Here is a 27,274-nt window from a genome sequence, read left to right on the forward strand (position 1 = left end):
TTCCTTTCTGCAATGTTTACCATTTCATTATTCTGCATCATTGTGCTATTTCCATGATTTTGGAAGTTTATTATTGTGGCCTATGATCAGATAATGGCCTAGATAAGGCTTATTAATCACCATTTATTTTTATTCTCATCTCACCTATAACCATTCAGCTAAAGAATTTTCACTGAACAAATATGAATTGCTCAATCCTTAATGGCTCTTTATATTTCTTTTTCCTGTTCTAAAATAAACGTTATTAATGATTTGCACTTATTATCCTATGTAATTATAATAATATGCATAGTATTTCAAACGACTGAAACAACCTTTACAAGGATCGTTCACTACGCTTACTCGCTGCCTTTCTCCAATAATTGCACACCCCTTGAAAGACGATTTTGGTCATCATTCTGTCTTTCAACTATTCAAATATTGCTCGATCGCCTTTAGATATAAGCTTTGATTAGTATAAGTATTTTATATTTTATTACAAAACCATTACCATATATAGCCATTAAAAAATCTTGATAGTCCTCTATATAGTTATCATTACCATAAGGGATAGATTGTAATATTCTGTACACGTTTATGAGTAATATTATTCTGTGAGCCAGTTGAATTCTCTTGGAATTCCCTTATTTTATCACAACTTGATGTTTGCATGGTCCAAGACAAAGGAGTATAATCAATTTTGTGATGATCAAAGAACCCAAGCAAGTGTACTTAGTCAAATTGTTTGGAATAATCAATATATTCTTATTGATAATAAATTAGTATACTGTAAGGCCTTTCATGAGGCAGGTCTATGTTATGTATATCAACTTTTTGATCTACATGGAAACATAGTGCAATTTAATTTTTGGAAAGCAAGAGGAGTACCGCATAAATATTACATGATATATTTGGCAATAATATCACTAGTCAGGAAGAAATGGGGAAGTTCATTTAATCAATTATTGATACAAATGTTCTTGGAGAAAATAGATTATGAAAATGATCAGTCCGTCCTTTTGACAGTAGAAATTCAAAAACTAAAAACTAGAAATATTTATGTTGATAGACCTGTAGACCTGTCTGTGAGCCCCTATTTTCCACTAAATATGGGATAGAGGAGAAAGAATGGCCACAAATGTATCTACTCCCATTTAAATGCACAATAGAAGTTAAAATGAGAGTCTTCCAGTTTAAAATTTTGCATAATATTCTCTACACCAATGAGAGTCTATTTAAAATGAAGCAAGTTCAGACAGAACTTTGCACATTGTGCAAGACCTCTGTTGAAACTCCTTTACATCTTTTTTATGAATGCAAGGTTGCTGAAGATTTAAGACGTGCTAAAATTGTTGATAAAATTGGTCTGAAGCTATTTGTCAGATATGAGGATCTATCTAGGAAAAGAATGATGTTTGGAATTTTGGATTAATAAAGGATTGGAAGGGACCACATAAAATATTACTGAATCACTTAATTATCTTATTGGAGAGATACATTTATATTCAGAAATGCAGGAATTTAGTAATAAGTTTCATATGTTTTGAAGCGTTCATTTGCAAAATCAGACATATAGAATTGGTAATTGCTAACAAAAGCAGAAAGAAAACACGCACTATAGAAAATGGTCCCCTATTGAGAATTTATTTTAATTATCCATAATTATATTTTAATAATGAGACAATCCAAACCACCAGGGACTAATTTTTTAGCTTTTACATCAGGTCTGTTTGTTTGTTTGTTTTTGTTTTTTTGGTAATTGTTACAGTGATTCCTATTTGATTATTGTTCTTTTAATGTTATACAATTATGTAATTCCTGTATGATTGTTGTTTTTGTAATGTTACAAAAAATCTTGAAAATCAATAAAATTTGGAAAAAAAAATATATTCTGTACACGGTTATATTACTCTCGTATGCACAGCCCTTAATGTGATAATTACACACCACTTGAAGGACGTTTTTGGACTATTCTGTCCAACTACTGAAGAGTTGCTTGCTCGCTTCGCCTTCTCGCATATTGATTTTAACTGTCATTTATCAGTTCATCTCACATCAAATTCTATACAATATAGCCGTCGAAAAAAAAATCGTGATAGGCCCCGAAGTGAAACTTGGTATATGAACACGGTAATATACAACAGTATATAGATAACACTTGGGTGGGGATGTCCCAATTTTTTTTTGAATTTTCAGGTCAATATTGCTATCACCCCCCCCCCCCTCCCCTCACTGCTCGTAGCGGATTTACGCTCAGCGCGCAATTTATATTGCGCGATAAGTTTGACCACAGACCACGCAATGACGTAATTAAGTTGTGCAGACGTCCGGTATTGTCAAAATTGGCCTATTTTGTCACGAGTTGTGACTTGAAATGGCGGAATAATCAGTGAAGAGTCTTGCTTCGTGCTCTTACGGGGAGAACATAGTTCTGAAACGCAAGTTATTGCACCTTTTCTGTACATGAAGCTCATTTACTTAGGATCAATAACAATAAATCGCCAGCAAATCTGATTTTTGTTGTTGTTGTTGCTATTGTTTGGTTGACGAGATGTCATGAAGCAAGCGGTCTTTCCCTGCCACATAAGTGAGGAGTGTCGGCAACGTCTCATCTCATTCCTCATTATCCAAATCATCATCGGTATCGTATGCGGCACCTTAGTCATCGGCGTCGGCTTTTACATACGAAGTCATATCCGAGCCAAAGTCAATCTCATCGAAGGTTATGACTTCGAACAGCTACCGATCACCCTCATGGTCGTCGGTGGCATCGCCGTGCTCATGAACCCGGTCGTTGCCAAGATTGGCCACGAGGCGTCATTCTCATGGAAGAGGGAAAAGCTCCGAAGTGCATTGCTTGCTATGGTGGTCATCCTCTGTATCGTCGACCTTGGATTACTTATAGGAGGATCAATGACCTTCATCCACGGTCATTCGTTGAAGAAATCATTTCACAATGGTCTCACTAGCGCCATGAAAAGATACAAGGACGATATTGAAATCAAGGAGGAAATCGATTCTCTCCAATTGGATTTTGGATGTTGTGGAAACGAAGATTATGAAGATTGGTTTAGAATACAGTGGATTAATGATGATTATATCGAAGGCTCAAAGAGACCTGCTCGAGATTCCCATCATGATGATGAACACGATGATGACGGGTTGGTATAATCAAAATATAGCCCTAGCCAGAGTACCATTGCAATTATTTTAAATAAATATGCTGTGAAGTTGGAATACAGATTCTAAAGATTTTGATAAACACCAACAAGAAAGATTCTTCTGCCAACTAAAAATCCAAAGATTTAAATTTTAGAAAAATCCCATGTGGTAGATGATTTACGCTTTAGACGCATTATTTTTTAGATATTTTTCTTGCTCCAAATATTTATTCTGATTCCATTCCCTATTAACGTTAATGTGGCTTACTAACCCTTTTATATACCATTACAGAGGAACCGAATCTACAGAATTCCTCAACGATGATACGCCTTTCTCCTGCTGCCATCCGCGCTCTATTCGACCGTGTATTCACCACAACGTACTCGACAACGATGCCCACTACCTCTACAACTTCGATCTTAGTTTTACCATTCATAAGACTGGCTGTAAACATCGGCTCATGGAGTACTTCAACAGAAAACTCAATATAATCGGTGGCTGTGTGATGGGTCTTTGTGGACTACAGGTAAGATGGACGTCGTGTGTGAAGATAAAATGAAACCTTCTTATTGACAAATATTGGCTAAATGTCACACGCTTCATAATAACACCAAAGAGGGTGGAACTTTGAAAAGAAAAACCCTCAAGATTCATCCGTAAGGATACACATAGGAGCGGGGAATATAATGCATCCTTCTGGATGCCAAAAAATCGGCACCCTTGAAGGCACCTGCGAGGTCTGCAGATAGGCCTTATTGGATCCCCGGCAAACGTGCATGCATATCATGAACCTTTTCACATGAATATTGCACTTACTATTAATATGATTAAGTACCTGATAACTTTGACATTTTGTTATCTATCATCTAAACATTGATTTTAATCGACTGCTGATCTTCATCATCATCACCAAGATCACATCATCATCATCATCATCGTCATCATCGTCATCATCATCGTCATCATCGTCATCATCGTCACCATGACCATCATCACCATTTGCATCAACAACCTCATCATCACCGTCTTTATCATCATCCTCATCGTCAAATTCATCATCGTCACCTCTATACACTATCATCATCACCATCAATGGCTTTATCACCAACGTCATCATCATCATTAACAACGTCATCATCATCTTCTCATCATCCTCATCGTCGACATCATCATCGTCACCACAATTCACCATCAACATCATATTCTTCTCTCTGCTCTCTCCTCTCACCCCCACCTTTCGCCGCCCACTTGTAAATCCATCATTCTCCTTTCACCCCTTCCTCCCTTTTTAAAAATTAGTTGAGCATCCTCCTGACGGCCCAATACTTGAATTCATCAATCTGCAATGCTCTGGATCGTGGCAATCCCGAGAGAACTGCCAAGGGATGGATCTTTGAAGAATTCCCTCTTGTCACGTTGTTCAAGGCAATCACGGCAATGATCCTTGGAGCCGTGATATAAAACTTAGGAGTTAACATAATGGTAATTTGGGAAAATCATCAAGATTGTAGTTGTGCACCCATCCCTTGAGATGGTGAGCCCCACAGGCGATTTCGTGACATTTGCTCCGACGACAATAAATAGCTCTGATGAAAAATCTGCACATCAAGCCACACGTGAAACCAAACCTCCAAAACTAAATAAACCCCGATCCTTATCTCTACATTATCCTGAACCGAAAGCTCTAATATAATCATAACTCTAACCCCAGGCCCTCTAAGACATCAAGACCGTAGCAAATGTCGCAGGAGCATCTGTCGTATCACCCCAGAGGTTGGCAGTGGGCTCTGAAGATATTCTCCCTTTCAAGAGCATGGTAACTTTGTTCTTGAATGAGGATAGGATAAGATCATAGAGATATATATGCACAGAGATGAGCATGTGATGGGAGTATGGGTGAAGGCCAAATTAAATAGGATCAAACTTTCGCCCGTAAGTTCTATATGTTTTTTTATTGATCTTGAAAAAAATGCGGTCCATGCTGATTACTAAAGTGCAAGTAACTTTATTACGTCACTATGGTATGAATTAAACATTAACTTCAAATTAAACAATATGTTCTGCTTTGTGATAATTCTTTTTTTTTCTCCACTTTTTTCTCAAAGTATAAAAGTAATTCTAGGAGAGATCAACCGTTGACCAATGGATATTGAGTGATTTCAAGTTCAGTGTTTAACTTTTGGTGTAGGTGTTAGGTCAATTTTTACACGATAATAAAATCAAACATAAAATGAAGATGGTCCCGAAAATCCACTCACTAGTTGTTGAGATGTATGCATAAATAAAGTGATCTGGATCAGCTTTACAAACTCCTGAATAAGTTTTGGAGCTAGGGGATGCAATCCAAATTTCAACACCAACACCAAGGCCAACACCGGACTTGAAATCACCCATTGTGATTCCTATAGGCTTTGTAATGAAACAACAAAATAAACACTGGCTTAAGTAAAATCGGCAATGGGTTAACAATCAGTATTTTCTTGTTGCGATGTTTTGTCAACTTCCAAGCGTCCAAGGTAATTTAGAATATTACCAACCCCTTTAATTAAATATTGTTGTTTTGGAGGGAAAATGTAAACTCATAATTGCCAATTTAAGAAATAAGAAAAAAATATTGTTTGTCGAAAGAACTCGCCTATTTAAATTTGAGTATCGGTAATCTAATATTCTACCAGCTTGAAGAAGAAAATTGATAAACTCCCGTATCTAGGATTTTTTTTAATATAAGGCCTACATTTCAAAAGTGAAAAGAATAATGGGGTGTTGCAAGAAACTTGCGATCAATTGCAAGTCAATTTTTGGTCCCTAAATCAATCATATGTCTTGCAGTTAATTGCAAATTAGTGATTGATTGCTAATTTGCTCCTTGAAACAAGAAGTTTAATCTGATTTGCTACAGCTAACGGTGATCTATCATTAGTAAAATTGCAACAGAATATTTGCAATTGATCGCAAATATGTTTTTGCAACAAGAGACATAAGAGGAAAGAAATAGAATAATAAAGATAAAAGCTCGCAGCGCGCGCAGCATGATGAAGCTGAAGCGCATCTCACACACGTACCTGTAGTACAGGCGCGTAAAACAAAGGATGCGCCTTTTCATAGACTCCACACGCAACTTTAACATTATTTTGCACTTAGCGCTTTCAGCCTTCCTATTTTGATGACGTTATCTTTGTAATAAGCTCAAGAAACGGTTAGGATTAAGGGGTCACCAAATCAGGTGAAAAATAAGTTATCATTCAAGAATTTAGGCTGTTGGTTGTGTTGGGACAGGAGATATGGTTTTAGCAATCAATTTGACTGAAGGAGGAAGGCAGACAATCGCCATCCTCCTCGTCATCCTTCACACCATCACTCTCTTAGGCGCAGTAGGACTCTGCACTGTGGGATTCTTTCTCCGTTTCACTCTCCAGACTAAAGTCAGTTTAGTCGAAGGATACGACGGCAACGTCCTTCCCATCGTCCTCATGGTCGTCGGAGGACTCACCGCATTGGTTAACCTCGCCGGCAGCAAGGTCGCTTTCGACGTCGGGAACCCCGTGAATAGAAAACAGCTTCGCAGTCTGCTGATGGTGATCCTTGTGCTTCTCATTGTCGTTCTCATCGCCTTGCTCACAGCGGGAAGCATGTGTTTTGCTCATCGACACCATCTTTCGAGGTCTTTTCATAATGGCCTCATCAAGGCGATGGGGAAATACCACGAAGACAGCACTCTGAAATATGACATCGACATGCTTCAAATTAAAAATACATGCTGTGGTAATAATGGATATGAAGACTGGTTCGATGTTCAGTGGATTAGCAACAATTTCTTGGATATCTCCAACAGCAAAATACAGAGGTATGATGTGATTATGATTTGATTGCGATATGATTATGATCTATAAACACTAGCGAGAAATAAATAAATTTAATAATAATAATAAAAAATAATTGTTACTTAGGCCTATAGGTTTTGAATGTAAGTATATACCCAGTTGTTGTGTGTCCGGACAGGTTGTGTGTCCGGACGATCAATTTAGAAAGTCATTTGGAAAAAATCACAAGTGAAGTTTCATCAAATTTTATTACAAAATGTTAGGAAATATTATAGAGAACAAAATAGAAGATGATTACAACTATCGAATTCATATTTTTAGTGCAATCCAAAGACAAAAAAGAAGGCCTCAAAAATATAAACTGTCCGGACACCCGACCCCCCATCCTACCCTATAAGATCATTTTAAGCACTTCGAAAAATAGGGGACCATCGACAACGTTGGAGATTATTAAAAATAAAGAATTCCAATGTAATATCATGCAGTTTTCAAATTTCATTTTCAATTCTTTATTTAATTTCCATTGAAACATAATACAAAATAATTTAAATCAGTTACGAATTAACGGATTTGCATTGGAAAGCAGAATAGAATTGCCCATCAAGTCTGGGGAATATATAGGTCGAAATCAACACATTTGTGCATAGTTAGGTATATAAAATTGCCAGATAAAACCGAGAAAAAAATGGGCTTAAGCCTTTGATTTTATTCTAGAAAACCAGGGACATTTTTTTATGAAAGCAGTTATCGGATGTTTTATTCGACAAAGTATTATCCGACGTATTATCCATGCAGAAGAAAATATGTGAAGGGACCTTTGACTCCAAAGATAATTATACTCTTGTAAAAAAAAATTATCGCTAATGACGGGCCTAGACACCGAATACTGACGATTTTTTTTTGGATATAGGCCTAGATTCCATTCTCATTCATGCTCACATAATTTAAGTACGATTATGACTCAGATAAAGTGTTGATAAAACAAACAAGGAGACAAACAAACAAACATACAAATTTCAATTAATATCTAGAAGTCGTAGGATGGGGGTTCGGGTGTCCGGACACTTTATATTTTTGAAGCCTTCTTTTTTGTCTTTGGATTACACTAAAAATATGAATTCAATAGTTGTAATCATCTTCTATTTTGTTCTCTATAATATTTCCTAACACTTTGTACTAAAAATTTATGAAACTTAGCTTGTAAATTTTTCCAAATGACTTTCTAAAATTGATCGTCCGGACACACAACAACTGGGTATAATATATATTTCTTTCTTGATGGCAGTAAGATGACGACGGGCAATTATTTAACCGATGATGTTCCGTTCTCGTGCTGTCGACCGAAATCACCACGCCCTTGCATCCACCATCAAGTTCAGGATAACGACATCCACTACAACTACGACTACCAGACCGACCTCACCCTTCACCCTGTTGGTTGCAAGGAACAGCTTATGGAGTACTTTGGATCGAAATTCAACCAGCTGGGAGCAGCATCGTTTGGTTTGCTAGGAGTACAGGTATGTGTTGACATTTTTGTTCAACCCCTCCTGAAAACGGCGGATGGTATACTTTATAAAACAAACTAATTTAAAGTGACTTTGTGAAAGGGTCAGCTATACACGTAGGTGCAACTGTTATTCTTTAGAAATATAAAAAAAAAAAAATAGCTATAATTTATATATCAGTTACCGGTCAGCTGACTACTCAGTTTGACTTGTTTTAGAGGGTAACAATAATGACAATCGTAAATATTTGTTGATATTATGTATTATTGTATTTTTGTTGTATGAACCCTGATTGAAGTTAATGAGAAACGATATTAAATACATTTAAAAAAATGACAATATGGATACTAATATCTAATAACACATCAAATGAATTTTTTTTTATTTAAATTTTGGAATGAATTTATTTAAGATCTTCAATACCCCTAGCTGTTTCGAGAGGGGCCACTTCGTTAAGAGAATCGAGTTATATAGATGACATCTATATAAGGGGAAGGGGGTGGGGATGGGCGTTGAGTGGAATTGTCTGAAAGTGGCTCCAGCTTCCTAAAAGATGTATGGAAAGAATTAATCTACCATCGTTGTAATAACATGGCCCTTACCCATTGGCGGCGGAAGGAAAACAATTTAGGGGGGTCCACGTGAAATTTTGGGATAAACGTAGGTAAAAAATTTGACAAGCAAAAAAAAAAGTTTCTCAACAAAACCCACTGGGCAATTTGTTACCGATTACCAATTTTACCGGTTATTACCGGTAATATCACCCGGAAATTTGAGTAACACCAAATATTACCGTTATTACCATGTTATTACCGAAATTATAATTCCTGTTGATACCTGTTACTGTTATCACCCTGATGAAACCTACATTTACCTAGTTACAACAGGGTGATGAGGGGTAATAAGGGTAATGTTGAATGACTTTGATTGGTTATAACATTGCAAACTTTAGTAATAAGAGCAATCTTACAGCAATCCCAGCGAAATTTTCAAAGTCCAAAAAATTACTGTTATCACCCTGATGAAACCAACATTTTACCCAGTTACAAACAGGTTGATAAGGGGTAATGGGTAATGTTGAAACGCTTCCATTCCCAGACAGCAAAGTATCTGGATCACATACGGTTCTTATCTGGGATATCTGGGTCCCATATGGGCCCACATGGAACCCAGATGAAAACATATACTTGAACCCACATGGTGCCCAGATAGGACTCAGATGGAAACGAGACCTCCAACCCATGCGGAACCAATTAATATTGGGTAAATGGAGTAATATCAGATGGTAATATCAGGAAAATGCTGGGAATATTAGTTACTCATGAATATTCATTACTACAATAAATGGCCAAAATTTTAGCTAATATAGCTGTAATAATTAATGTGTATATGTTTATGCAATTATTCCACCCAGAAAATTTTCAGAAAAATGTGTAGTTTATATATCATATTAGTCATAATCATGACATTAATTTTAGAAAAATGTTTTAGGGTTGAATAATTGTTAACCATAATTTGTCAAGTGTTGTAAACTCGCTCAATATATAGAAGTAAATGACAGGGTTTGGTGGATAGGTGTAGGATAGGATTAGGATTAGGATGTAGGATTTTGGGATAGGATAAGATGATATGGCTTAGAGTATGGAGTTGTAAAAATGTGCTTCAATGACCCTAATGACACTAATTGTTTTTTTAATGAGCCGACATTAATTGGGTAATATTGGGTAAACAGAGTAATATGAGGTGGTGATATCATTAAAATGCTGGAAATAGTAGTTACATCATACTGAGAAATATTGGGTAAATGGAGTAATATCAGGTCCAGGTAATAAGAGGGAAGGATTGGTCTACTATTTCCCTGTTATTACCCACTGTTGTTACCGTAGTAATATTCATGTTATTACCTGTTACAACCCGGGTAATGTCAGGTAAAATGCCCAGTGGGAAAATAAATAAATTCATTCATTAAGTAGCACCAATACACATATTTTGTACTATTGTTAGCAATTCTCTTTTCTAAAAAAAAAGTTGGATTTGGGTTTGGTGTCAGGCACCCCCCCCCCCCCCTGTATTGCGGTTTTAGATTTCCAAAAATTTAACCATTGAAGAACACATAAAGGATACTTAAAATTTCTTATTTGTGAAATTATCCAACAATACTTCAATACCGAAATTATGGTTATTCCAATTGAATTAAATTTGTATTATTCAAATTGCCTTCTTGCCCGAATTTACAACTTGTCTGGACATGATGCATGTACATACATGTGTGCTTCTTTTTGTTATGTAATGGAAAAACACATTTGTTTGTCTTTCTTCAGCCGAACCACCATAATTTTGAGAAAGAAAAGTTGAGTAACTATACAATGATCTCAACATAACATCCACGATCATCACATCTGGGCGGAGAAATTCGTACCCTTGACTAATCAGACACTTTATACGATACCCTGTTTCAGGTGTTGGCTCTTCTGCTTGCCCGTTACCTTCAGACCTCAATAGCTGGTGCCATAGCCGAGGGAGACCCGGAGGCGCCTACACCAGGATTCCTATGCCCAGGGGGAGACGGACCACCTCCACCGCCAAAAGGGGACGGCCCAAAACCGAAGAAAGGTGGTGGAGATGTTCCTTTTGGAAAAGATAAAGGTGGCCTAGGAGGATCCATGGAAGATTTTGAAGATCATGACTTGGATGCTGAAGAAGGGTACGACACTTTACTAGATGATTCGACATTTGATGAAGAATTTGATGAGCCCGTCACTGCGTATGCCTCTAATCAGACAAAAAGCTACAATCCATATGAGAACGATGGTCAGTACGGGAGTGAGCCAATCTACGAAAACATTAAGCCGTACGAGAGTGAACCAATCTACGAAAACATTAATCAGTACGAGAATGAACCAATCTACGAAAACATTAATCAGTACGAAAGTGAGTCCCCTTACGAAGAACCGATTCGCCGCGACGAAGAACATATCTATGACGACATTCCAGCTTATGTCCCCACGGCAGAGGAAGATCTTTATGAGAATATTCCAGCATATGCCCCTCCACCAATAGACGACTTTTATGACAACATGCAAGCATATGCTCCAGGGGGCATGGCGGATCTTTATAATACAGCTCCTGATGCGCCGTTGCCTCCTATGCTTCCAAGTGGTCCACCAGATGCTCCGATGCCTCCTGCACTTCCAAGTGGTCCTCCACCGAAAAGACCTGGCGGTCCTCCACCAAAGAGACCAGAAGGCCCTCCACCTCAACGGCCCAAAGGAGCTCCTCCGTCACGCCCAGCTACAGGTCCGCCCAAAAGACCAGACGGCCCACCACCTAGCAAGAAAGCTTCTCCAAAGAAACAAGCACCTCCTAGACCCAGCAAACCACCATCGCAATCATCTCCGGGTGGAAAAACGAAGGCAGGCAAAAAGGGTCCTCCGAGACCTGACAAACCTCCATCAAAGAAAACTGGAAGCAAGCAACCAAAAACTAGTACCCCTAAAAAGTCAGCACCAAAACAGAGCCCAAAGAAAAGTGTGAAATCATCTCCAAAACGAGGGGGAAGTGCCAGCCCGAGCAAGAAGAAAGTAAGTGCCAAAACGAAGCAGACTAAATCCGCTTCAACGAGAAAGTCCAAGGCAAGTCCTAAATCGAGAAGCCCCACCAAGTCTAGGACAAGCCCTAAATCGAAATCTGTAAAGCGAAAACCAATGAAGAGTCCAAAGAGGAGCCCCCAGAGAAGTCCCAAGAGAAGTCCCAAGAGAAGTCCCAAGAGAAGTCCTAAGAGAAGCCCAACGAAAAGCATGAAAAGTAGGCCAAAATCCATGGGAAAAACCAAAAGTGCCCCCAAATGGAAGAAAGGTACAGCAAAGGCGGGGAAAGGTAGGTCACCTGTAAAACGAGGTGGTACCAAGATGAAACGGTCGAGGAACAAAAATAATAATATTGTTGAATCTAGTGAAAGCGAAACGTCGTATAGCGGCAGTTCAGATACCGAGGAAACCATATCGTCAACGTCATCATCGGAGAGCAGCTCTCTTGATTTGGAAACTGGTTCTATTTCCGGAGACTCGGACGAATGGGATACAAGTATATCCTCAGATACACCACTATTACGATGATAGTTATTGCTCAAGTTTCTGATCCATGGCGAACTTTTCAGCTACAAAATGCTGAGAAGGGAGGGTAAATGTATTACCCAATTTTTTTAATTTTCTTTAATAGAAGTTATCGGATCTGTCTTTTGACGGAGAACAGGGAATGATGGCTAATTTTCAAGGTTTTGAATTGGAAAAGAGGTGGAGATGCTTTCTTACAAGACTTACACCTTTTCTTTCCATATTGATTTATATTCAAATTGACACATTATCGACAACATCATTTTTTCTTTGTATAGCTTATCATAGCTTAGTATGCTGCAGGGGTGATAATTTTCCCAAAACTCCCCATCGGGGGGTATTTAATGAAACAAAAAAACTCAGAGATTTTCACGTACTATTGTTATTATCTGCCGAATTTGTTGTATCTAATTGACGCAGAGGAATTTGGTAGTGAAAATCACTGAATATTTGTGTAACGGTACATTCCCCTTGTTGCTTGTGTTATTTTCTAAATTTGATTATTTTGAGGGGAAAAATTATTTGCTGTTTTCTAGATGGTTACAAACTCCATGTCCTTTCTCCATTCGGATGTTTTGTTCGTTTTCCCTCGATCTCGATAAAAGATACCCTCTTCAAGTGTAAAGGGGGTAATCGATAATGGTTGTGCCGTGATCTGAATAACTAATGCCCTCAAAGTAAGTGAAATAGTTTGAGAGAAGTTACAAGAGTTTCAGACACGCATGGACTCCAACATGAGGAGGTGGCTACATAGTGTTTTTGCGCCCCCAGCGGCAGTTAATTTGAAGTGTTTTCGAGCAAATGCAATCAGATCAAGATAGACAAATTGACGTCATTCTTCAGGTCCCTCGAAAAAAAGACATTTATATGATTGGAACAAGTTTAAGGTATATCCCATTCCAGCTCATTTAGCGTTAACATTTGATTTTACAAATGAACTTTGCGGAGAAATTTCAGGCTAAAATATCGTAACCATCATATAGTCCCAAAAAAAGTAAAACCACCCCCTTTGTACTGAAACTCACATCATCTATATCATCATAATTCTTAACATCATCATAGTCATTACTATTATATATTTTTTGAATGAATAGGAGTTTTACCCCCATGGCATGGTCAATAATTAATGTAAATAAATTTACATTCATGGCAATTGTGCAATGAATGTTAACTGCCATAACGACTCCGGGCCAACATACAGGAGACTGAATGGGGGGGGGGGGGGGCAAGCGAGATGGTCGCGTCTATGATTTCCCAAGGGATGAAATAACTAGGGCAAGAAAATTTGAATAAACGTATAAAACAAGAAATAAACAATGGTTGATATCCAACCATGATACTAAAATAGAAAAGAAATAATGAAATTTAAATTCGGATTATAATGTCCCTGTCCCATAAACAACCCTAAGACCCTACTGTCACTCTGTATAAATTTGCATTTAGTGATTGTCTATCTTTTATGTATTATGCACACTAATGTAGGTTTGATTTACAATTACATCCCCACCGGGTGCTGTCGTGCACCTTGAATTGTGCCGTTATATAGCTACAATAAAGTTTGCACAGATGTAGGCTTACAGGTAAAGGAATTTGCACCTTTTTAATTCATGAAGTTATACGCAGACTATAAGTTGCAATGTCGCAAGTTTTAGGCTAAAAATGAACATTTTCTAGCTAAAACAAGTACAAAATTGAAATTTTACATCTGTTTCACCTATTTTATAAGAATAGAATGCACCCCAAAAGGTTTTGCTACTTGCAAGTGTTGCATTTAGGGTGCAAACACGAACCTTAATTTCATAGTGTGTAATACTGATTTTTATGATATGACTTTAATGTATGAATTATATGACATGTATATTTGATTGTTTCCTTTATTAAGTGTGTGTAGAATCGGGCGTATGAAAATAAATGTAACTTCCCATTACATTTAAATGCATTTGTATTTTAAAGTTTGGTGGTCAATACATGCAAGATAACATATTATTTTCTCGTGAACAAAGCGATGCCCGGCTTGCAACGCGTCCGGTTGGCATCAAGTCGGTCATAAACCACTCCAAATTTAATTAGTACCCCATGATCACTCTAACCTTGACCCGATACACATTATCGCAATGATAACCGGTAATAATCGTTTAAAAGTAGATCGCTATGCATCATGGGAGACGGGATACTCGGTTTCAAGATTCGTCACGATGTCTTAAATCTTCTACTTTCCTCAAGTATCACATTTTCGATGAACCTCTTTGTGATAGAGTATAGATCACTAGCGTACCTACGGGGGGGGGGGCAGGGGGGGCACTCTGCCCCCCCTGACGAGTCACAACCCATGCAAAAAACGTATCTTTGCCCCCCCTGACGGGCTTGAAAAACCTTTTTTGCCCCCCCTGACGAGCTTTAAGACCTTCAATGCCCCCCTGACGAGCTTGAAGACTTTTTTTTTTTTTTTTTTTTTTTTTTTTTTTTTTTTTTGCTTGTCAAATTTTTTCTGATACGAAATCCTTTATTTGTGATCGAAGACCTTTTTTTTTTTTTTTTTTTTTTTTTTTTTTTTTTTTTTGCTTGTCAAATTTTTTGGCGGACGGTTTTGCCCCCCCCCCTGTGGAAAATCCTAGGTACGCCACTGGTATAGATCATTGTTTATTTCAAGAAGGAGCCCTGTAGGGTAGTCCAGAGTTAAAGTTGAGAGGGAAAAATAATTCGAGCTCAAATTATGAGGTGCTTGCAGCAAAGCAAATCGATGTGCAATGCCGTTGAAATAGGCGAAATAATACAGTGTCAATCATTTACTTTTTAAACCGAGATACGCGTTTTCGAAAACATTCGATATCTTAGTGATGATTTTCGATGACTATCAGTTTCAGAGCAGCACAATTTGTAACTATTTGAATTATATTTATGATACAGGGATGGCCTTCAGCCTTTTTTACCACATGATTTGTATGTGTTATGGTTTGAATCTGACATTGCATGGTTTTTACAAATAAATGCACTACCGGGATTGATTCTTTGTCCATGGTGGAAAAAAAAGTTCATATTCATCTTGGTATTAGAAGAAATCGCAATAACAAAAAAGGTAATTAAAGGGATATCTAAAGACAAGACCGTAATAACTAATCGTTTGCCCTAGAAAATCAAATTTCAAAAGTCGACCGTTTGTGGATTTATTTACTTTTTATTGTGGACCAAATCTACCTCCATCATCAACTGTCTTTGCCCACTAGAACCAAATTATTGAAACAGAGCGAGTCCTTTTCAAATAGAAACAGAGCCTGTATGAGCTTCAAAAGATTCTGTTTAGTTATACACTAGGACATTTTGGGATTTTTTGACAAATTTTATTGAATTACTGCTTTTTCTACATGTTCTAAATAATTATGCAAGACCCCCAAAATAATCAGCAAACTCGAAACATTTTAAAGAGTGTTTGCTACTGTGAATTAACCGCATAGAGAAATAAATAAGATATGTTTTATTGATATGATGATCTCAGGAAGAAATACCGTTTCCTCAAACATCTTTCCACACTTTGTAGATTATGAAAACATATATTGATTTATCAAAACACTCGAATTATCCCTCGTGTTATCTGACAAATTACACAATAATCAAAACATATTTTCTACCAAACAGTAAACGACTTTCTTTCATAGGAAGAGTAAGATGATAAGGAGGCGGGTTAGCTTGGTATAATGATCACTGCATGATATCCTTAGCTCACTGGCGCCTCGTCTATTATACGATCTAAATAAGATGGTAAACTGTCTCACCGTCAACAATAACTCCACGAGGAATGGTGACGGGGTAAAGCTATGTGGTCAGGGTTTGAGCAACCGAGTAGGCTTTTACAGATGAATGGGGATGATGTTAGTGGTAGTGATGATGATGAAGATGATGATGATGGTGGTGGTGATGATGATGGTAATGATTGATGACGACGACGACGACGATGATGATGTTGATGATGATGACGATGTCTGATGTGTAATGTTGATGGTGAGGATGTATGATGATGATGACGACGATGCTTACTAATGAATGTGAGAAAGAGAAAACAAGAGGAGGTTCGGAGCCTGAGAATATACGACGCTTCAAGAACTTTAGAGACCATTCCAGAGCAATCCTGATTGCTCCCCTACAAGGGTAACATTGACGCATTATGCAACTCTGCATGACATACATTCCAAATCAAACCCAAGAACTTTCTATTTGTGTCTTCATTGAATACGATTGTCTTCAGTAAGGGATCATTAAGGACATTTCAGTTTTAATCTCGGTCATTCATGTTTTTTTAGGGGCGATCAAGAACTCACCCGTCCACCTCCCCCTCTCTCTATATATATATCTATCTCTAACTTAAAAACAGTGAAGGGACAACATTATTTTTTCTCCTCGAGCAAAATATTAAATGGATTTTTACTAGGCCATTCGTTAGACTCAGCAAGACTTTGTGAATAATTTGAATACGAAGCTTCGTAACGTAATCCAAAATGGTTCCCTAGCGATTCTTCAAAGCATGCGAACATCTTTGATTATACGATTTGAACTTTGGACCCTGCATAACACAAAGTTCAATTATTTAACAGCAAGAGAAGATGCACATGCGATGAAATAAACATGATTTTAAAACGTAAGTATGCCATTATTAGCTCACTAAAATTCCAGTTAAAAGTCTTGCCAGTTATGTGTATACAGGTATACTAACATCGTTATAATATAAGCACTAGTGTTCCCCACCCCCTTTTCTTCCTTCTTATGACTTTGGATATACATACATGTATATCTGTGTTATCATTTCCTATGTTGTAAAATTGACCGCCCTTTCACAAGGTAAAAAAAAAATCGTAATTTGAATGATGATTCCAGTGAAAGATAAGGCTAATGACGAATTTTTAGCACGTGTGAACCAAACTAGAATCACGAACGCTAATCACAATCACGAATTCAAATTCTACTCCGTAGGTGAATTCCAGTATAAAGTTTCACTCAAATTATGGTACGAATTTTCCGTGTGAAAGGTCTGATGATTCTAAAGACGAATTTCAATCATCATTACAATGATGATTCAAGATTCACGTGTGAGAAGGCCCTAAGTTAAGTTGAAAAATGAAATAAAGCAAACTTGAATCTTGAACCTCTTCCTTAGGGCGTACGGAGCTATGCAGGGGACACGTAATTCGTCAAATTCATGCTAACAGCTGTAAAGCTGTATGGGTCCTTTAGGCCATGTTAGGCTGAAATCGTTGATTAAGTTAAGCAAAGAAAAGGGTTAAGTCAGAGAAGCACACAGATAATCGGTCAACGAAAATACAAAATACTTCCTGATTTGTATTCGATAATTAGATAACTTATGTATATTGCATTATGCTACACCTTCTTTATGTTAATTTTCAATTAGTCATTTCTCTTTGTATATAGATGTATATCTTTATAATAATTGGAAATCGATGTATTACTGATTTATATACGACATACACTTATGAATGTTTTTGTTTATGTTATCATTGTATATATTTTAAAACAAAATATTCATGCCATATGAATGAAGTTTGTTAATAAAAAAATAAAAAAAACCCACACAGATGACTATAATAAACACCAGTTTAAGTTGTAAAGAATAGATAGGCGATGGTTCTTATTCATCTTTCTGATTCTTCATCGATCAATGTCAAATAGGCATTCATTCATACAAAGTGATATAGTCCATATATTAGTGACCGTTGACGGCACAATTATGCAGAATTTTACGGAAGCAAATAAATATGTCTAAACGTTCAAGAAAACCCAACAAGGTAGTGAAACATCCGAAGCTGGATTTAACATTTGATGGGCATAGTTTGGGCATAAATTTGTGAAAACATGCAATGAATTTTAGATATGATTTTTCTTACGGAATGCAACACCTACCCTACCTAAACTTTAACATTGTTTACTGACATCATAATATAAGCCTAATAACCGTGATAACAGTATTGCAAAGAGAGGAACAGAAATCAATAAACCTGCCAAACTTTTACCTGATTATAATAAAGGAAATGTCATCTAACAAACATCTTCTTAGCTGCTTCTTAAATTATTGTGACTCAGAGAAAGCGATGCTCATTCTTTATAACAACCCTCTTTGTCTCCCTTTCTTCATACCATCCCTTAGCTCATTACATTTAATCAAGTTTAATCAACTTTAAACACCTCGACTGAATGTAGGTTAATGAACAAGAGATAAACAGTTCGAATCTAATCGCTTACAATAATCAGGGATGCAATACTGAAGGAGTTCGTTACACTTTTGTGACAGATACTGGTTCGATCGATGCGCCAAATGCTGTGTGAGAGTAGAAAGCTATCAAGACGGCGGGAAAAGCCACCGCTGGCTTTCCAAGAATATTACAGAGATTGAATTTGCGAATGGTGATAATGTAAAATCAGCACAAACGAGGATGGCGGCGCAAGTGGTAGGTCATTGACGCATTGAGCCCCCCCCCCCCCGAAAATATGAAAATAAAATTTAAAAAATAGCTATTTATTTTTTATTCATTTATTTATTCATATATTCATATTCCACAAATTTTCAAAGTACATTTCATAATTAATCATTACAATAGAAATATACATCACCTGCATGTGCAGTTTTGAAACGTACAAATAAAATGAAAAAAAGTGCAGCGACTAGATATTAATTGGGGCCATTATCTACAAGCAATTTGCTTTTTTATGTTCCTTGCCATATTTTGTACTATTTATTGCATAATTATGTACACTGAATGATTTATATATACATATATTTATGGTTGAATAAATTGAATTGAATATGGCAGATTGAGCAAAAGCTCTAAAAACACACACTTTTACCGTTCTTAATGCAAGTTTGTTGATGGATTTAGACAAAGTATTCAGATATGATGTAATATTCCACTTTTCCTTGTCATTTTCTTTCTTTTTGTTATTCTTTGATCTATACTGTGTGGTATTACTGTATCAAACGAGAGAAAAGGGAGGGAGTATTTGGTGATGTTGGGAGAAGACAGCAAGCGATGATCCAAAATTGGTTCTCCAATTTACGTCATCAGATATTTTCCATAATCCGATTCGTCTTCCAGCTCTTTGTGGATGTAGCCTGGGACTTACGACCGTCTATGACGTCATACTTCCTTCCCGTCATCAGAACCTGGTTTTCATGTCACAAAAGTCGCGCAGATAGAAAAGCCGTGAAATATAAGGCTTTAAAACGTCAGGTAGTATTGGAATACTCCTTAGGTAGGGTATGGAGGCTGGCAGCTTGGAAGGGTAAAAGTGAAATCTAAATCAAATTTCATTATAGTTCTTATTCAGCTCTTATTGGTGGAGGCGGAGAGACAGAGATGGGGGATGGGGAGAGAGACAGAGACAGAAAGAGAGAGTGAGAGAGAGGGGGGGGGGGTAGCCCCATGAATATCACATTTTCATACCACGATTAAACAAGAAACTAACTGGGACCAGCGGCGTAACAGGGGTCGGTGGCCAGGGGGGGGGGGGCAAAGCCAAAAATTTCCCGATCATATCATGGTATGAACAGGCGTAATGGTGTAATTGCGTATCGGGCAGAATCTATATTTTTTTTTTTTTTGAAAATGTGAGCGAGCGAAGCGAGCGAGCAAAATTTTTGACAATTTCAATACAAAAATCCAAGTTTGTGATAGATTTTGACATGAAAATAATATATTTCACTCTTCTCTCTTTCCGTTTCTTTTTTGTGGTCTATACGCCACTGTGAACAGGATTCTTTGCGGCAGTAGCGTGAAGAGTAAAAAAAATGAGGGGCGCAGTATGGCGCATGTGCTAAAAAGCTGCTTAAAGGTATTGTTTAACTTTGTGAGCAGCCGATTTAAAAAATTCTCAAACCAAGATGAAACATGTGTACAAGTGCATGTATTAGAACCAATAAACCCTGAAAACAACCATTATTGAGAATGAAAAGCTAAAACTACAAGGCAAACCCCGATTTTGTAAATAGGCGTCTTATAGACGCCTAAACAGTACACATAAGTGTATGGGATGAAATTAAGATGGTGTTTTCGGTCACTATATATTTCAATTTTTGAAGCACTAAATAATTATTTTCGAACGCAATTTTTCTGGGCTTCATTTTTGTAACATATCACAGACACAGGTGACAAGTGTGACCTAGCTCAGATTTTTTTTTTGTTAACCAATCACTTTAATATAAATCCCGAGCGAGCGAAGAATATAACTTTGAGATACCTTTTTGACATTATATTCAGTAAATAAAATCATAACCTACACTTTTACTTTGCTTTTCTTTTTCTTTCCTTTTTTTTTCTTGGTTGTAGAACTGTTGGGGCCATGGCCCAACCCTTCCATATACGGCAGTGCTATGCGGTTGATATCAAAGCCATTTAAACCTCGCAGATTGCCGCTATTTTAAATCAAATTGCGGGTATATACAGAATTTATAGCTTTTACACAACACATTTATTCAACCCAGTTGCGTAATGAACCAAACATTTTGAGGGGGCAAAACATAGCAATGTAGGAAAAAAAAGGTCGCCAGCGAGCTGGAAAAAATTGCCTATTGAAATTAAATTCTAATTATGTAATAGATTTTTCCATTCTATTCAGCAAATAACACATTTCATTGTTTCTATTCATTTCATTATATGTTGTCTCCTATAATTTATTTTATTTCCTCTTTTGCGTGGAACCAAGATCCCCTCCCCCCGCGCCTGTACGCCAGTGATTGAACATAAAGCTTAATGTAGGAAGGGTCCCTACAGGGGGCGTTATAGAGCCATTTGAAGGTTATAGATGAAGAGCCCCTACTGCGTGGGGTCTGGGGCAAAGCCCCGGTAGCTTATTTGCATAAAATTTAGAAAGCTTATAGTACAATGTTGTATGCTGTCCATCTTTCTTCCCGCTCTTAATTTTCAATCCTCGGCAGCCCGGTCGTGTTATTAATTTTTTTTTCTTGTCCCTTTTCTTTGTTTTCCAATTTTATTTTTTGACTAATTTCATTCTACCTTCGTTTCCTGCTATTGTTTGCCACTTTGTCATCTTTTAATTTATTTCCAATCATGCTATTGCATTACATAGGCTTATTTCGGAATGATTTGTTCTTTCTCAAATGTTTTCTTTCGTTCCTTTTCCCGCTTTCCTTCCTTTAAATTCCATTAAAAAGAAATCTTCGTTTTCTTTTCATTTTTCATTTTTCATTTTCCCTTCCTCCTTTCCTTTTCCCCTTTCCTTCCCCTTTGTCTTTCTTTCTCCCTCCCTTTTCTCTTTTTCCCGTTTTTTTTATTTTCCCGGTGAAATCCGCCAGGGGGCAGCTTGCCCCCCCCCTGCCCCCCGCCTGTTACGCCACTGACTGGGACATTGATTGTATAGCGAAGTTCAGATTAAGCCACATGAATGGGACAAACTTTTGGTCATGACATTGAGTTGATAATTTGTTTCATTTCTCAGAATCCTAGAGTAAAGAAGTCCCTCATATAAAGTTCGGCGAATATACTTCGATTGATATACACACCACTCGCTCTACAACGATAAAAATATTTTCCAAAACACCCCTACCCAGCCTACTTCCACCCCCGCCATCATATCGGAGATCGTGTGTAACTGAGGATGTGACCTTTCATGTCAAGTATTTTCTAGTTTGTAAACCTCATTAGGGTGTCCTGACACGAACAGCTGTCCGAGACTGCTTCTCACCCTCATCTCCATCTCGATAGAATCCTGAACGCATCACTTAGAATAAACGACAACAACAACGGCAGCAGGAGCAACATCATCATCATCCTCATCAACAGAAACGAAGGATGCATCGCTGTCTTGGAAAGCACCCCGGGAGTGTGTTAAAGGGGTTTGTGATGTCTAGTCGGAGGATTTGGAGAATTGATTACAAGGATAGTCCACTCCTGCAGAGAATGGTGAATGATTTATAAAAATAAATTATTTAATATGAGCTATTTCCTTGTAGTGCCTTGACTTAAGTCTTCTAAAATCCATTAAAATAACATTGTTAATTGTTTCGTCAAAGACAAAGTCAAACCGTTAGGAATGCTTCAGCTCTCAGTGGGGTCAAATATTTTTGACGTCGACGATGAAGTTCAACTGGAGTGTACAAGTGTGGTTTGATCGTTCATATTCTGATGAGCCTAATAGTGAATGGTCTTTGTCAGAATCCTTTCTTAAAGGGGTCTCTTCAACCAAATATTGAGTTGACTAACAAAAATTATAATAAAGAGTCAAATCAAACAGTCAAAACAATTTCAATTTCGACATAATTTGCAGAATATTTATTTTGTAAAACAGTTGTGTTTGAATCCATTTGGCTGGTCATAGAATGTGTGAAGTGTTTTTTTTTCTTAACACGAGAGAATTCGTATACATTTTTTTGATAGAAAATCAAGTGTTGCATAACATATTCTTTTATAATGAATTGGTATTATAGGGTGGGATTTGGGTGGTGAATTGATGTATATTATCATTACCAGTCTTAGGCATAGGCGGCGGGGGGGGGGGGGGGGACGTGTCCCCCTAAATTTTAGGTGGGAGACGATCCCCCCTAAATTTTTTGTTGATTACCTTTTTTTTTCTTTCTTTTTTTGCTTGTCAATTTTGTTTCCTGCGTCCCCCCTCAAATTTTTGGTTGAGATAACCTTTTTTTTTTTTTGCTTGTCAAAAAATTTTGGTGGTCCCCCATAAAATTTTTGGCTTCCGCCGCCAATGGTCTTAGGTGTATTATTATACCGACGATTGATAACAATATTACTTCCCTTTCTTTTGTTCGTCTTTGTATCAAACAAAACAGATTTTATTCTAATTTCCTCTCACCTAATGTATGTATTTGAAAAGGGACGAAGAAGACCCAAGAGATAATCAGTTTATCCATGTATAATAGACTTAGTTAGTCCCAGGAACAGAAAATGTTAGTCTTTCTCATTTCATGTTATACAAATAAAAACGAAAAGATGGCTTGGAACACAATATGGAAACGATGCAAAATAAAGAAAGATTTTCAAATCTAATTTCATAAGTGAAAAAATTCTACCTTAATTTGATCTCTGGTTTGAGTATACTTCTTTCCACGCTTGATCATGACCTATCATAATAGAGAAATGGAAAATGTAAAAAAAAAAAATCATCGGCAAACAACCTCTGGAGAGTCAGGAAGAATTGAAAGTCTTTAAGTGGCTTCCATGAAACACTTGAAAAAAGTTCTTTGTCAGTTACTCTCTTCCCTTTGCTCATCCATTATCCTCCCCTCGACCCCTCCCCTATGCAGGTCAAAACTTCCTCACCTTCCTGGTGGCTGTTTCATAAAGCTGTTCGTAAGTTAAGAGCGACTTTAAGAACGACTGGTGAACCTTTCTTTTAAATGGTATATTGAATTGGCGATGCTTTAGCGCGTAAGAAGGGTTCACCAGTCGCTCTTAAAGTCGCTCTTAATTTACGAACAGCTTTGTGAAGCGGCCCCCAGGCTACATTGTTTTCCATCTACCCGTAACGGTCATGACGGTGTACACTTCACCGCTAATATTGCAATGCTTCCAGCATCTGAGGTTGAGACAGGCTAGAGCATCGATAGGAGAGGTGCTAAAATCCATCTTTCTCGTGTTTTCTTCCCTTTCCCCATCTTATCCCCTTTTCGCGTCAACTGAAAATGGGGGTCCAGACCATTGGCGGCGGAGCAGAGGATTATCTTTTGTGTTTGGGGGGGGGGGCGTATTGTTGCGTCCCCCCCCCTAAACACAAAAGATAATCCTCTGCTCCGCCGCCAATGGTCCAGACAGATTAGTCACTGCCCCTCCCCACGCAAGCCCCCTTCCGTTACTGTTCATTCATATTCTTCCCCTTTTTTTGCCTCCCTATCCTGCCCCTCCACTCACTCTTCGCTACATTCATTTTCTTCTTTCCCTTCACCTTTCCTCTCCCCCTCTCTGGAATATCATGCACCTTTGATCTAGGGATAAGTCAGCTTAGGCCCCGGGATAGCATGGAATACGGGTGGTAAGTTCCTTTCAAGAGAGTGAAGGAGTTTATTGCCTATGGGTATACTTCAGGGGGGTAAGTAGGGTATGTTATTGCCCCCTCCTTAATGTCATACCGGATATGATGATTCAGTTCGTATGTCCCCCGGCATTTCAGAATGAATGGGTCAGCGTGGTTCAACCTCAACACGAAACATAATAAATGCTCAGTGCATCCATAGTAATAGCTCTATGGTGCATCCTAGTTTAAGTATAACAAGGCTGATGTACTGAGGAGGGGGGAGTTAGGAGTGTTAGTCTGCTGTGCAAACCCTTCACTCGAGTTAAGGGTCTGAATGTGCAGCCTAATCATGCCTTGTGTACTGAGGGCCCTGTGCTAGTCTTTGCGTGGAGATACACTTGCTGATCAAAGTTTCAATCAGGGTCTGTGCCTGCCGACTACTAGGAGGGGGGGGGGGGTGGGTGCTGGGGCACCTCCCTCAACATTTTTTATACTATTGTACAAAATCTGAACTTTTTTGCCAAATCATTGTTTTGTATCATCCAATATTATAATTAAAGGACAAGTCCACCCCAACAAAAAGTTAATTTGAATAAAAAGAGAAAAATCCAACAAGCAAAACACTGAAAACTTAATCAAAATCGGATGTAAAATTAGAAAGTTATGACATTTTAAAGTTTTGCTTAATTTCACAAAACAGTTGTACGCATATCCTGGTCGGTATGCAAATGAGGAGACTGATGACGTCATCCACTCACTATTTCTTTTGTATCTTATTATACGAAATATTATAATTTTCTCCTCATTGTCAAGTGAAACAACGCGTGATTCCTCCATAAACCTGTGGAACTAGCATTGCTTAAAACTATATGATTCAGTCAAGTTGGTCCCTATTGTCAAATCTGTAAAAAAATGAAATAATGTATAATTCAAACAATAAAAAACAAAAGAAATAGTGAGTGATGGACATCATTGACCGTCTCATTTGCATGTCACTGAGGTGTGCATATCACTGTTATATATTTCTTATTTTACATCCGATTTTGATGAAATTTTCAGCGTTATGCTAGTTCGATTTTTCTCTATTCATTCAAATCAACATTTTTATGGGGTGGACTTGACCTTAAAAAAAAATTTCATTGTATCTTTTGGCTCGCACGCTTAGCTCAATTGAATAAAAAAAAACCAATACACGGTATTCAAAATTAAGACCTCTTTGCCCGTCATTTCACCTCTAACCATTGGAGTACAAAATTGATTAACAATATGTATTTTTAAGGTCACCACACCAGTATAACTTGATTATTACAAAGTAAACTTTGGCATGATTTTTCTTCAAGTTTTATTTTGTGAAGTCCGACATGTAAATATGAAACTCCATAAAATACAATTTTCGATAAAATTTCAAATAACTTGAGCTGTTGATGAAAGAAACAATCGGAAACATTACTCCTAAACGCTTTCAGTGAAAGAAATACGTTAATAATATTCATATGAAGCTTAACATGATAGAGGACTTATGGTACACAATATATTGGCGAATAACTCGCATGTGGCTTTACGGTAACAAAGTGAATTCCAAAATTTTCGAACTCTGTAATCCTTTGATATACAGGCGTATATTTATATCCATTTATCAAACATTGTTGAAATTTCTCTCAATTTTTTACATTTTTTAATAAAACCATCTTAAAACCAGGGTTAACCTACCATTTAAAGCAGTGGCGTACAGATGGGGTGTTTTTCATAGGGCTACAGATGGGGTGTTTGGGGGCGAAAAGGGTGAAATGGGATATTGTGTTCAATATTTTATGTAAAAATATATCATAATGGGATTTTTTAAAGAAAAAAATGTCAAAATTCTTGCTCGCTCGCTTCAGTCTCTCGCAACTTCTTTTTATAAATTTTGTCCGATGAGCCATATCTGGCCCCCTCAAACCTTTCGGCTCATTACGCCACTGCTTTAAAGGGTATTCAGCCATATGAAAACAATAATGACTAACAAATCTCATTCCCTAGAAGCGTCTCCCACTGATGAAAATTTGTAATTATTGCAATCTAAGCCTGGGTAATGATTTCACTACTGGCTGCTCTACGTATCTAAATACAATCCAAAACCAGGGCTGTGTACCACTCATTGCCTACTATATATCAGCATAATAAGATTGTAAAACTTCTAAATCATGAAATATGCCATGATATATACATTTTTCAAATTTAAAATTTGTCACACTGCAAAATTGAGAAGAATTAATTCTTTGTGTAAATCGAATAAGATCAATTCATATCAGTTTCGTGTTTTACAAAAAAAGTGTCCAATCATGATAAAGATCAGTGATGAGAACAGTGTTCTAATCACGAGTTTAAATTCTCTAAATTGAGTTTAGATACCTGTACACTAAATTTGAAGAAATTTATAATTAGAAAGTCAAAAAGGGGCCTAAGCTTTCGATCCTAGCAGAATCTTCGTCGGAGGCAAAATGACAAACATATAAAGTGGAACAACCATAATATAGACCACAAACAAGCTACAGCAACACTAGAAACAAGGAGACAAAAGGGGCATTAGTGAGTAGAGAAGACCAATCAGGTTAGTGAAGGGGATGAAAGAAAAGGAGTAGGCAGACACAAAGGGAAGTTAGTGTAAGTAAGGCCAGTAAAAGACCTCAAGCCAAGAGGGATAAAAATAATGAGGCAGGCAACATCA

General features: G+C 37.4%; 2 protein-coding genes across 2 annotated transcripts; both read left to right on the plus strand.

Annotated features, from left to right (window-relative positions):
• The first annotated feature begins 2,338 nt into the window (after positions 1-2,338).
• Positions 2,339-5,188, plus strand: LOC129265426 (photoreceptor outer segment membrane glycoprotein 2-like). The gene is made up of 3 exons (XM_054903420.2): positions 2,339-3,140; positions 3,433-3,667; positions 4,441-5,188. Exons 1-3 carry the CDS (start codon positions 2,536-2,538, stop codon positions 4,600-4,602), a joined length of 1,002 nt encoding a protein of 333 aa, XP_054759395.2. The 5' UTR covers positions 2,339-2,535; the 3' UTR covers positions 4,603-5,188.
• A 1,234-nt stretch (positions 5,189-6,422) lies between these two features.
• Positions 6,423-12,585, plus strand: LOC129265936 (uncharacterized). Its single transcript, XM_054903841.2, has 3 exons — positions 6,423-6,985; positions 8,248-8,482; positions 10,930-12,585. Exons 1-3 carry the CDS (start codon positions 6,423-6,425, stop codon positions 12,583-12,585), a joined length of 2,454 nt encoding a protein of 817 aa, XP_054759816.2.
• Positions 12,586-27,274: the final 14,689 nt, after the last annotated feature.

Source organism: Lytechinus pictus, chromosome 7, assembly GCF_037042905.1.
Source record: "Lytechinus pictus isolate F3 Inbred chromosome 7, Lp3.0, whole genome shotgun sequence".
Lineage (NCBI taxonomy): Eukaryota > Metazoa > Echinodermata > Echinoidea > Temnopleuroida > Toxopneustidae > Lytechinus > Lytechinus pictus.

Coding starts and splice junctions, on each gene's coding strand:
- LOC129265426 (XM_054903420.2), top strand. CDS start 2,536: ATGAAGCAAGCGGTCTTTCCCTGCCACATAAGTGAGGAGTGTCGGCAA. Junction 3,141..3,432: donor GATGAACACGATGATGACGG/GTTGGTATAATC, acceptor ATACCATTACAG/AGGAACCGAATCTACAGAAT. Junction 3,668..4,440: donor TGGGTCTTTGTGGACTACAG/GTAAGATGGACG, acceptor TTTAAAAATTAG/TTGAGCATCCTCCTGACGGC.
- LOC129265936 (XM_054903841.2), top strand. CDS start 6,423: ATGGTTTTAGCAATCAATTTGACTGAAGGAGGAAGGCAGACAATCGCC. Junction 6,986..8,247: donor TCCAACAGCAAAATACAGAG/GTATGATGTGAT, acceptor TCTTGATGGCAG/TAAGATGACGACGGGCAATT. Junction 8,483..10,929: donor TTGGTTTGCTAGGAGTACAG/GTATGTGTTGAC, acceptor ACCCTGTTTCAG/GTGTTGGCTCTTCTGCTTGC.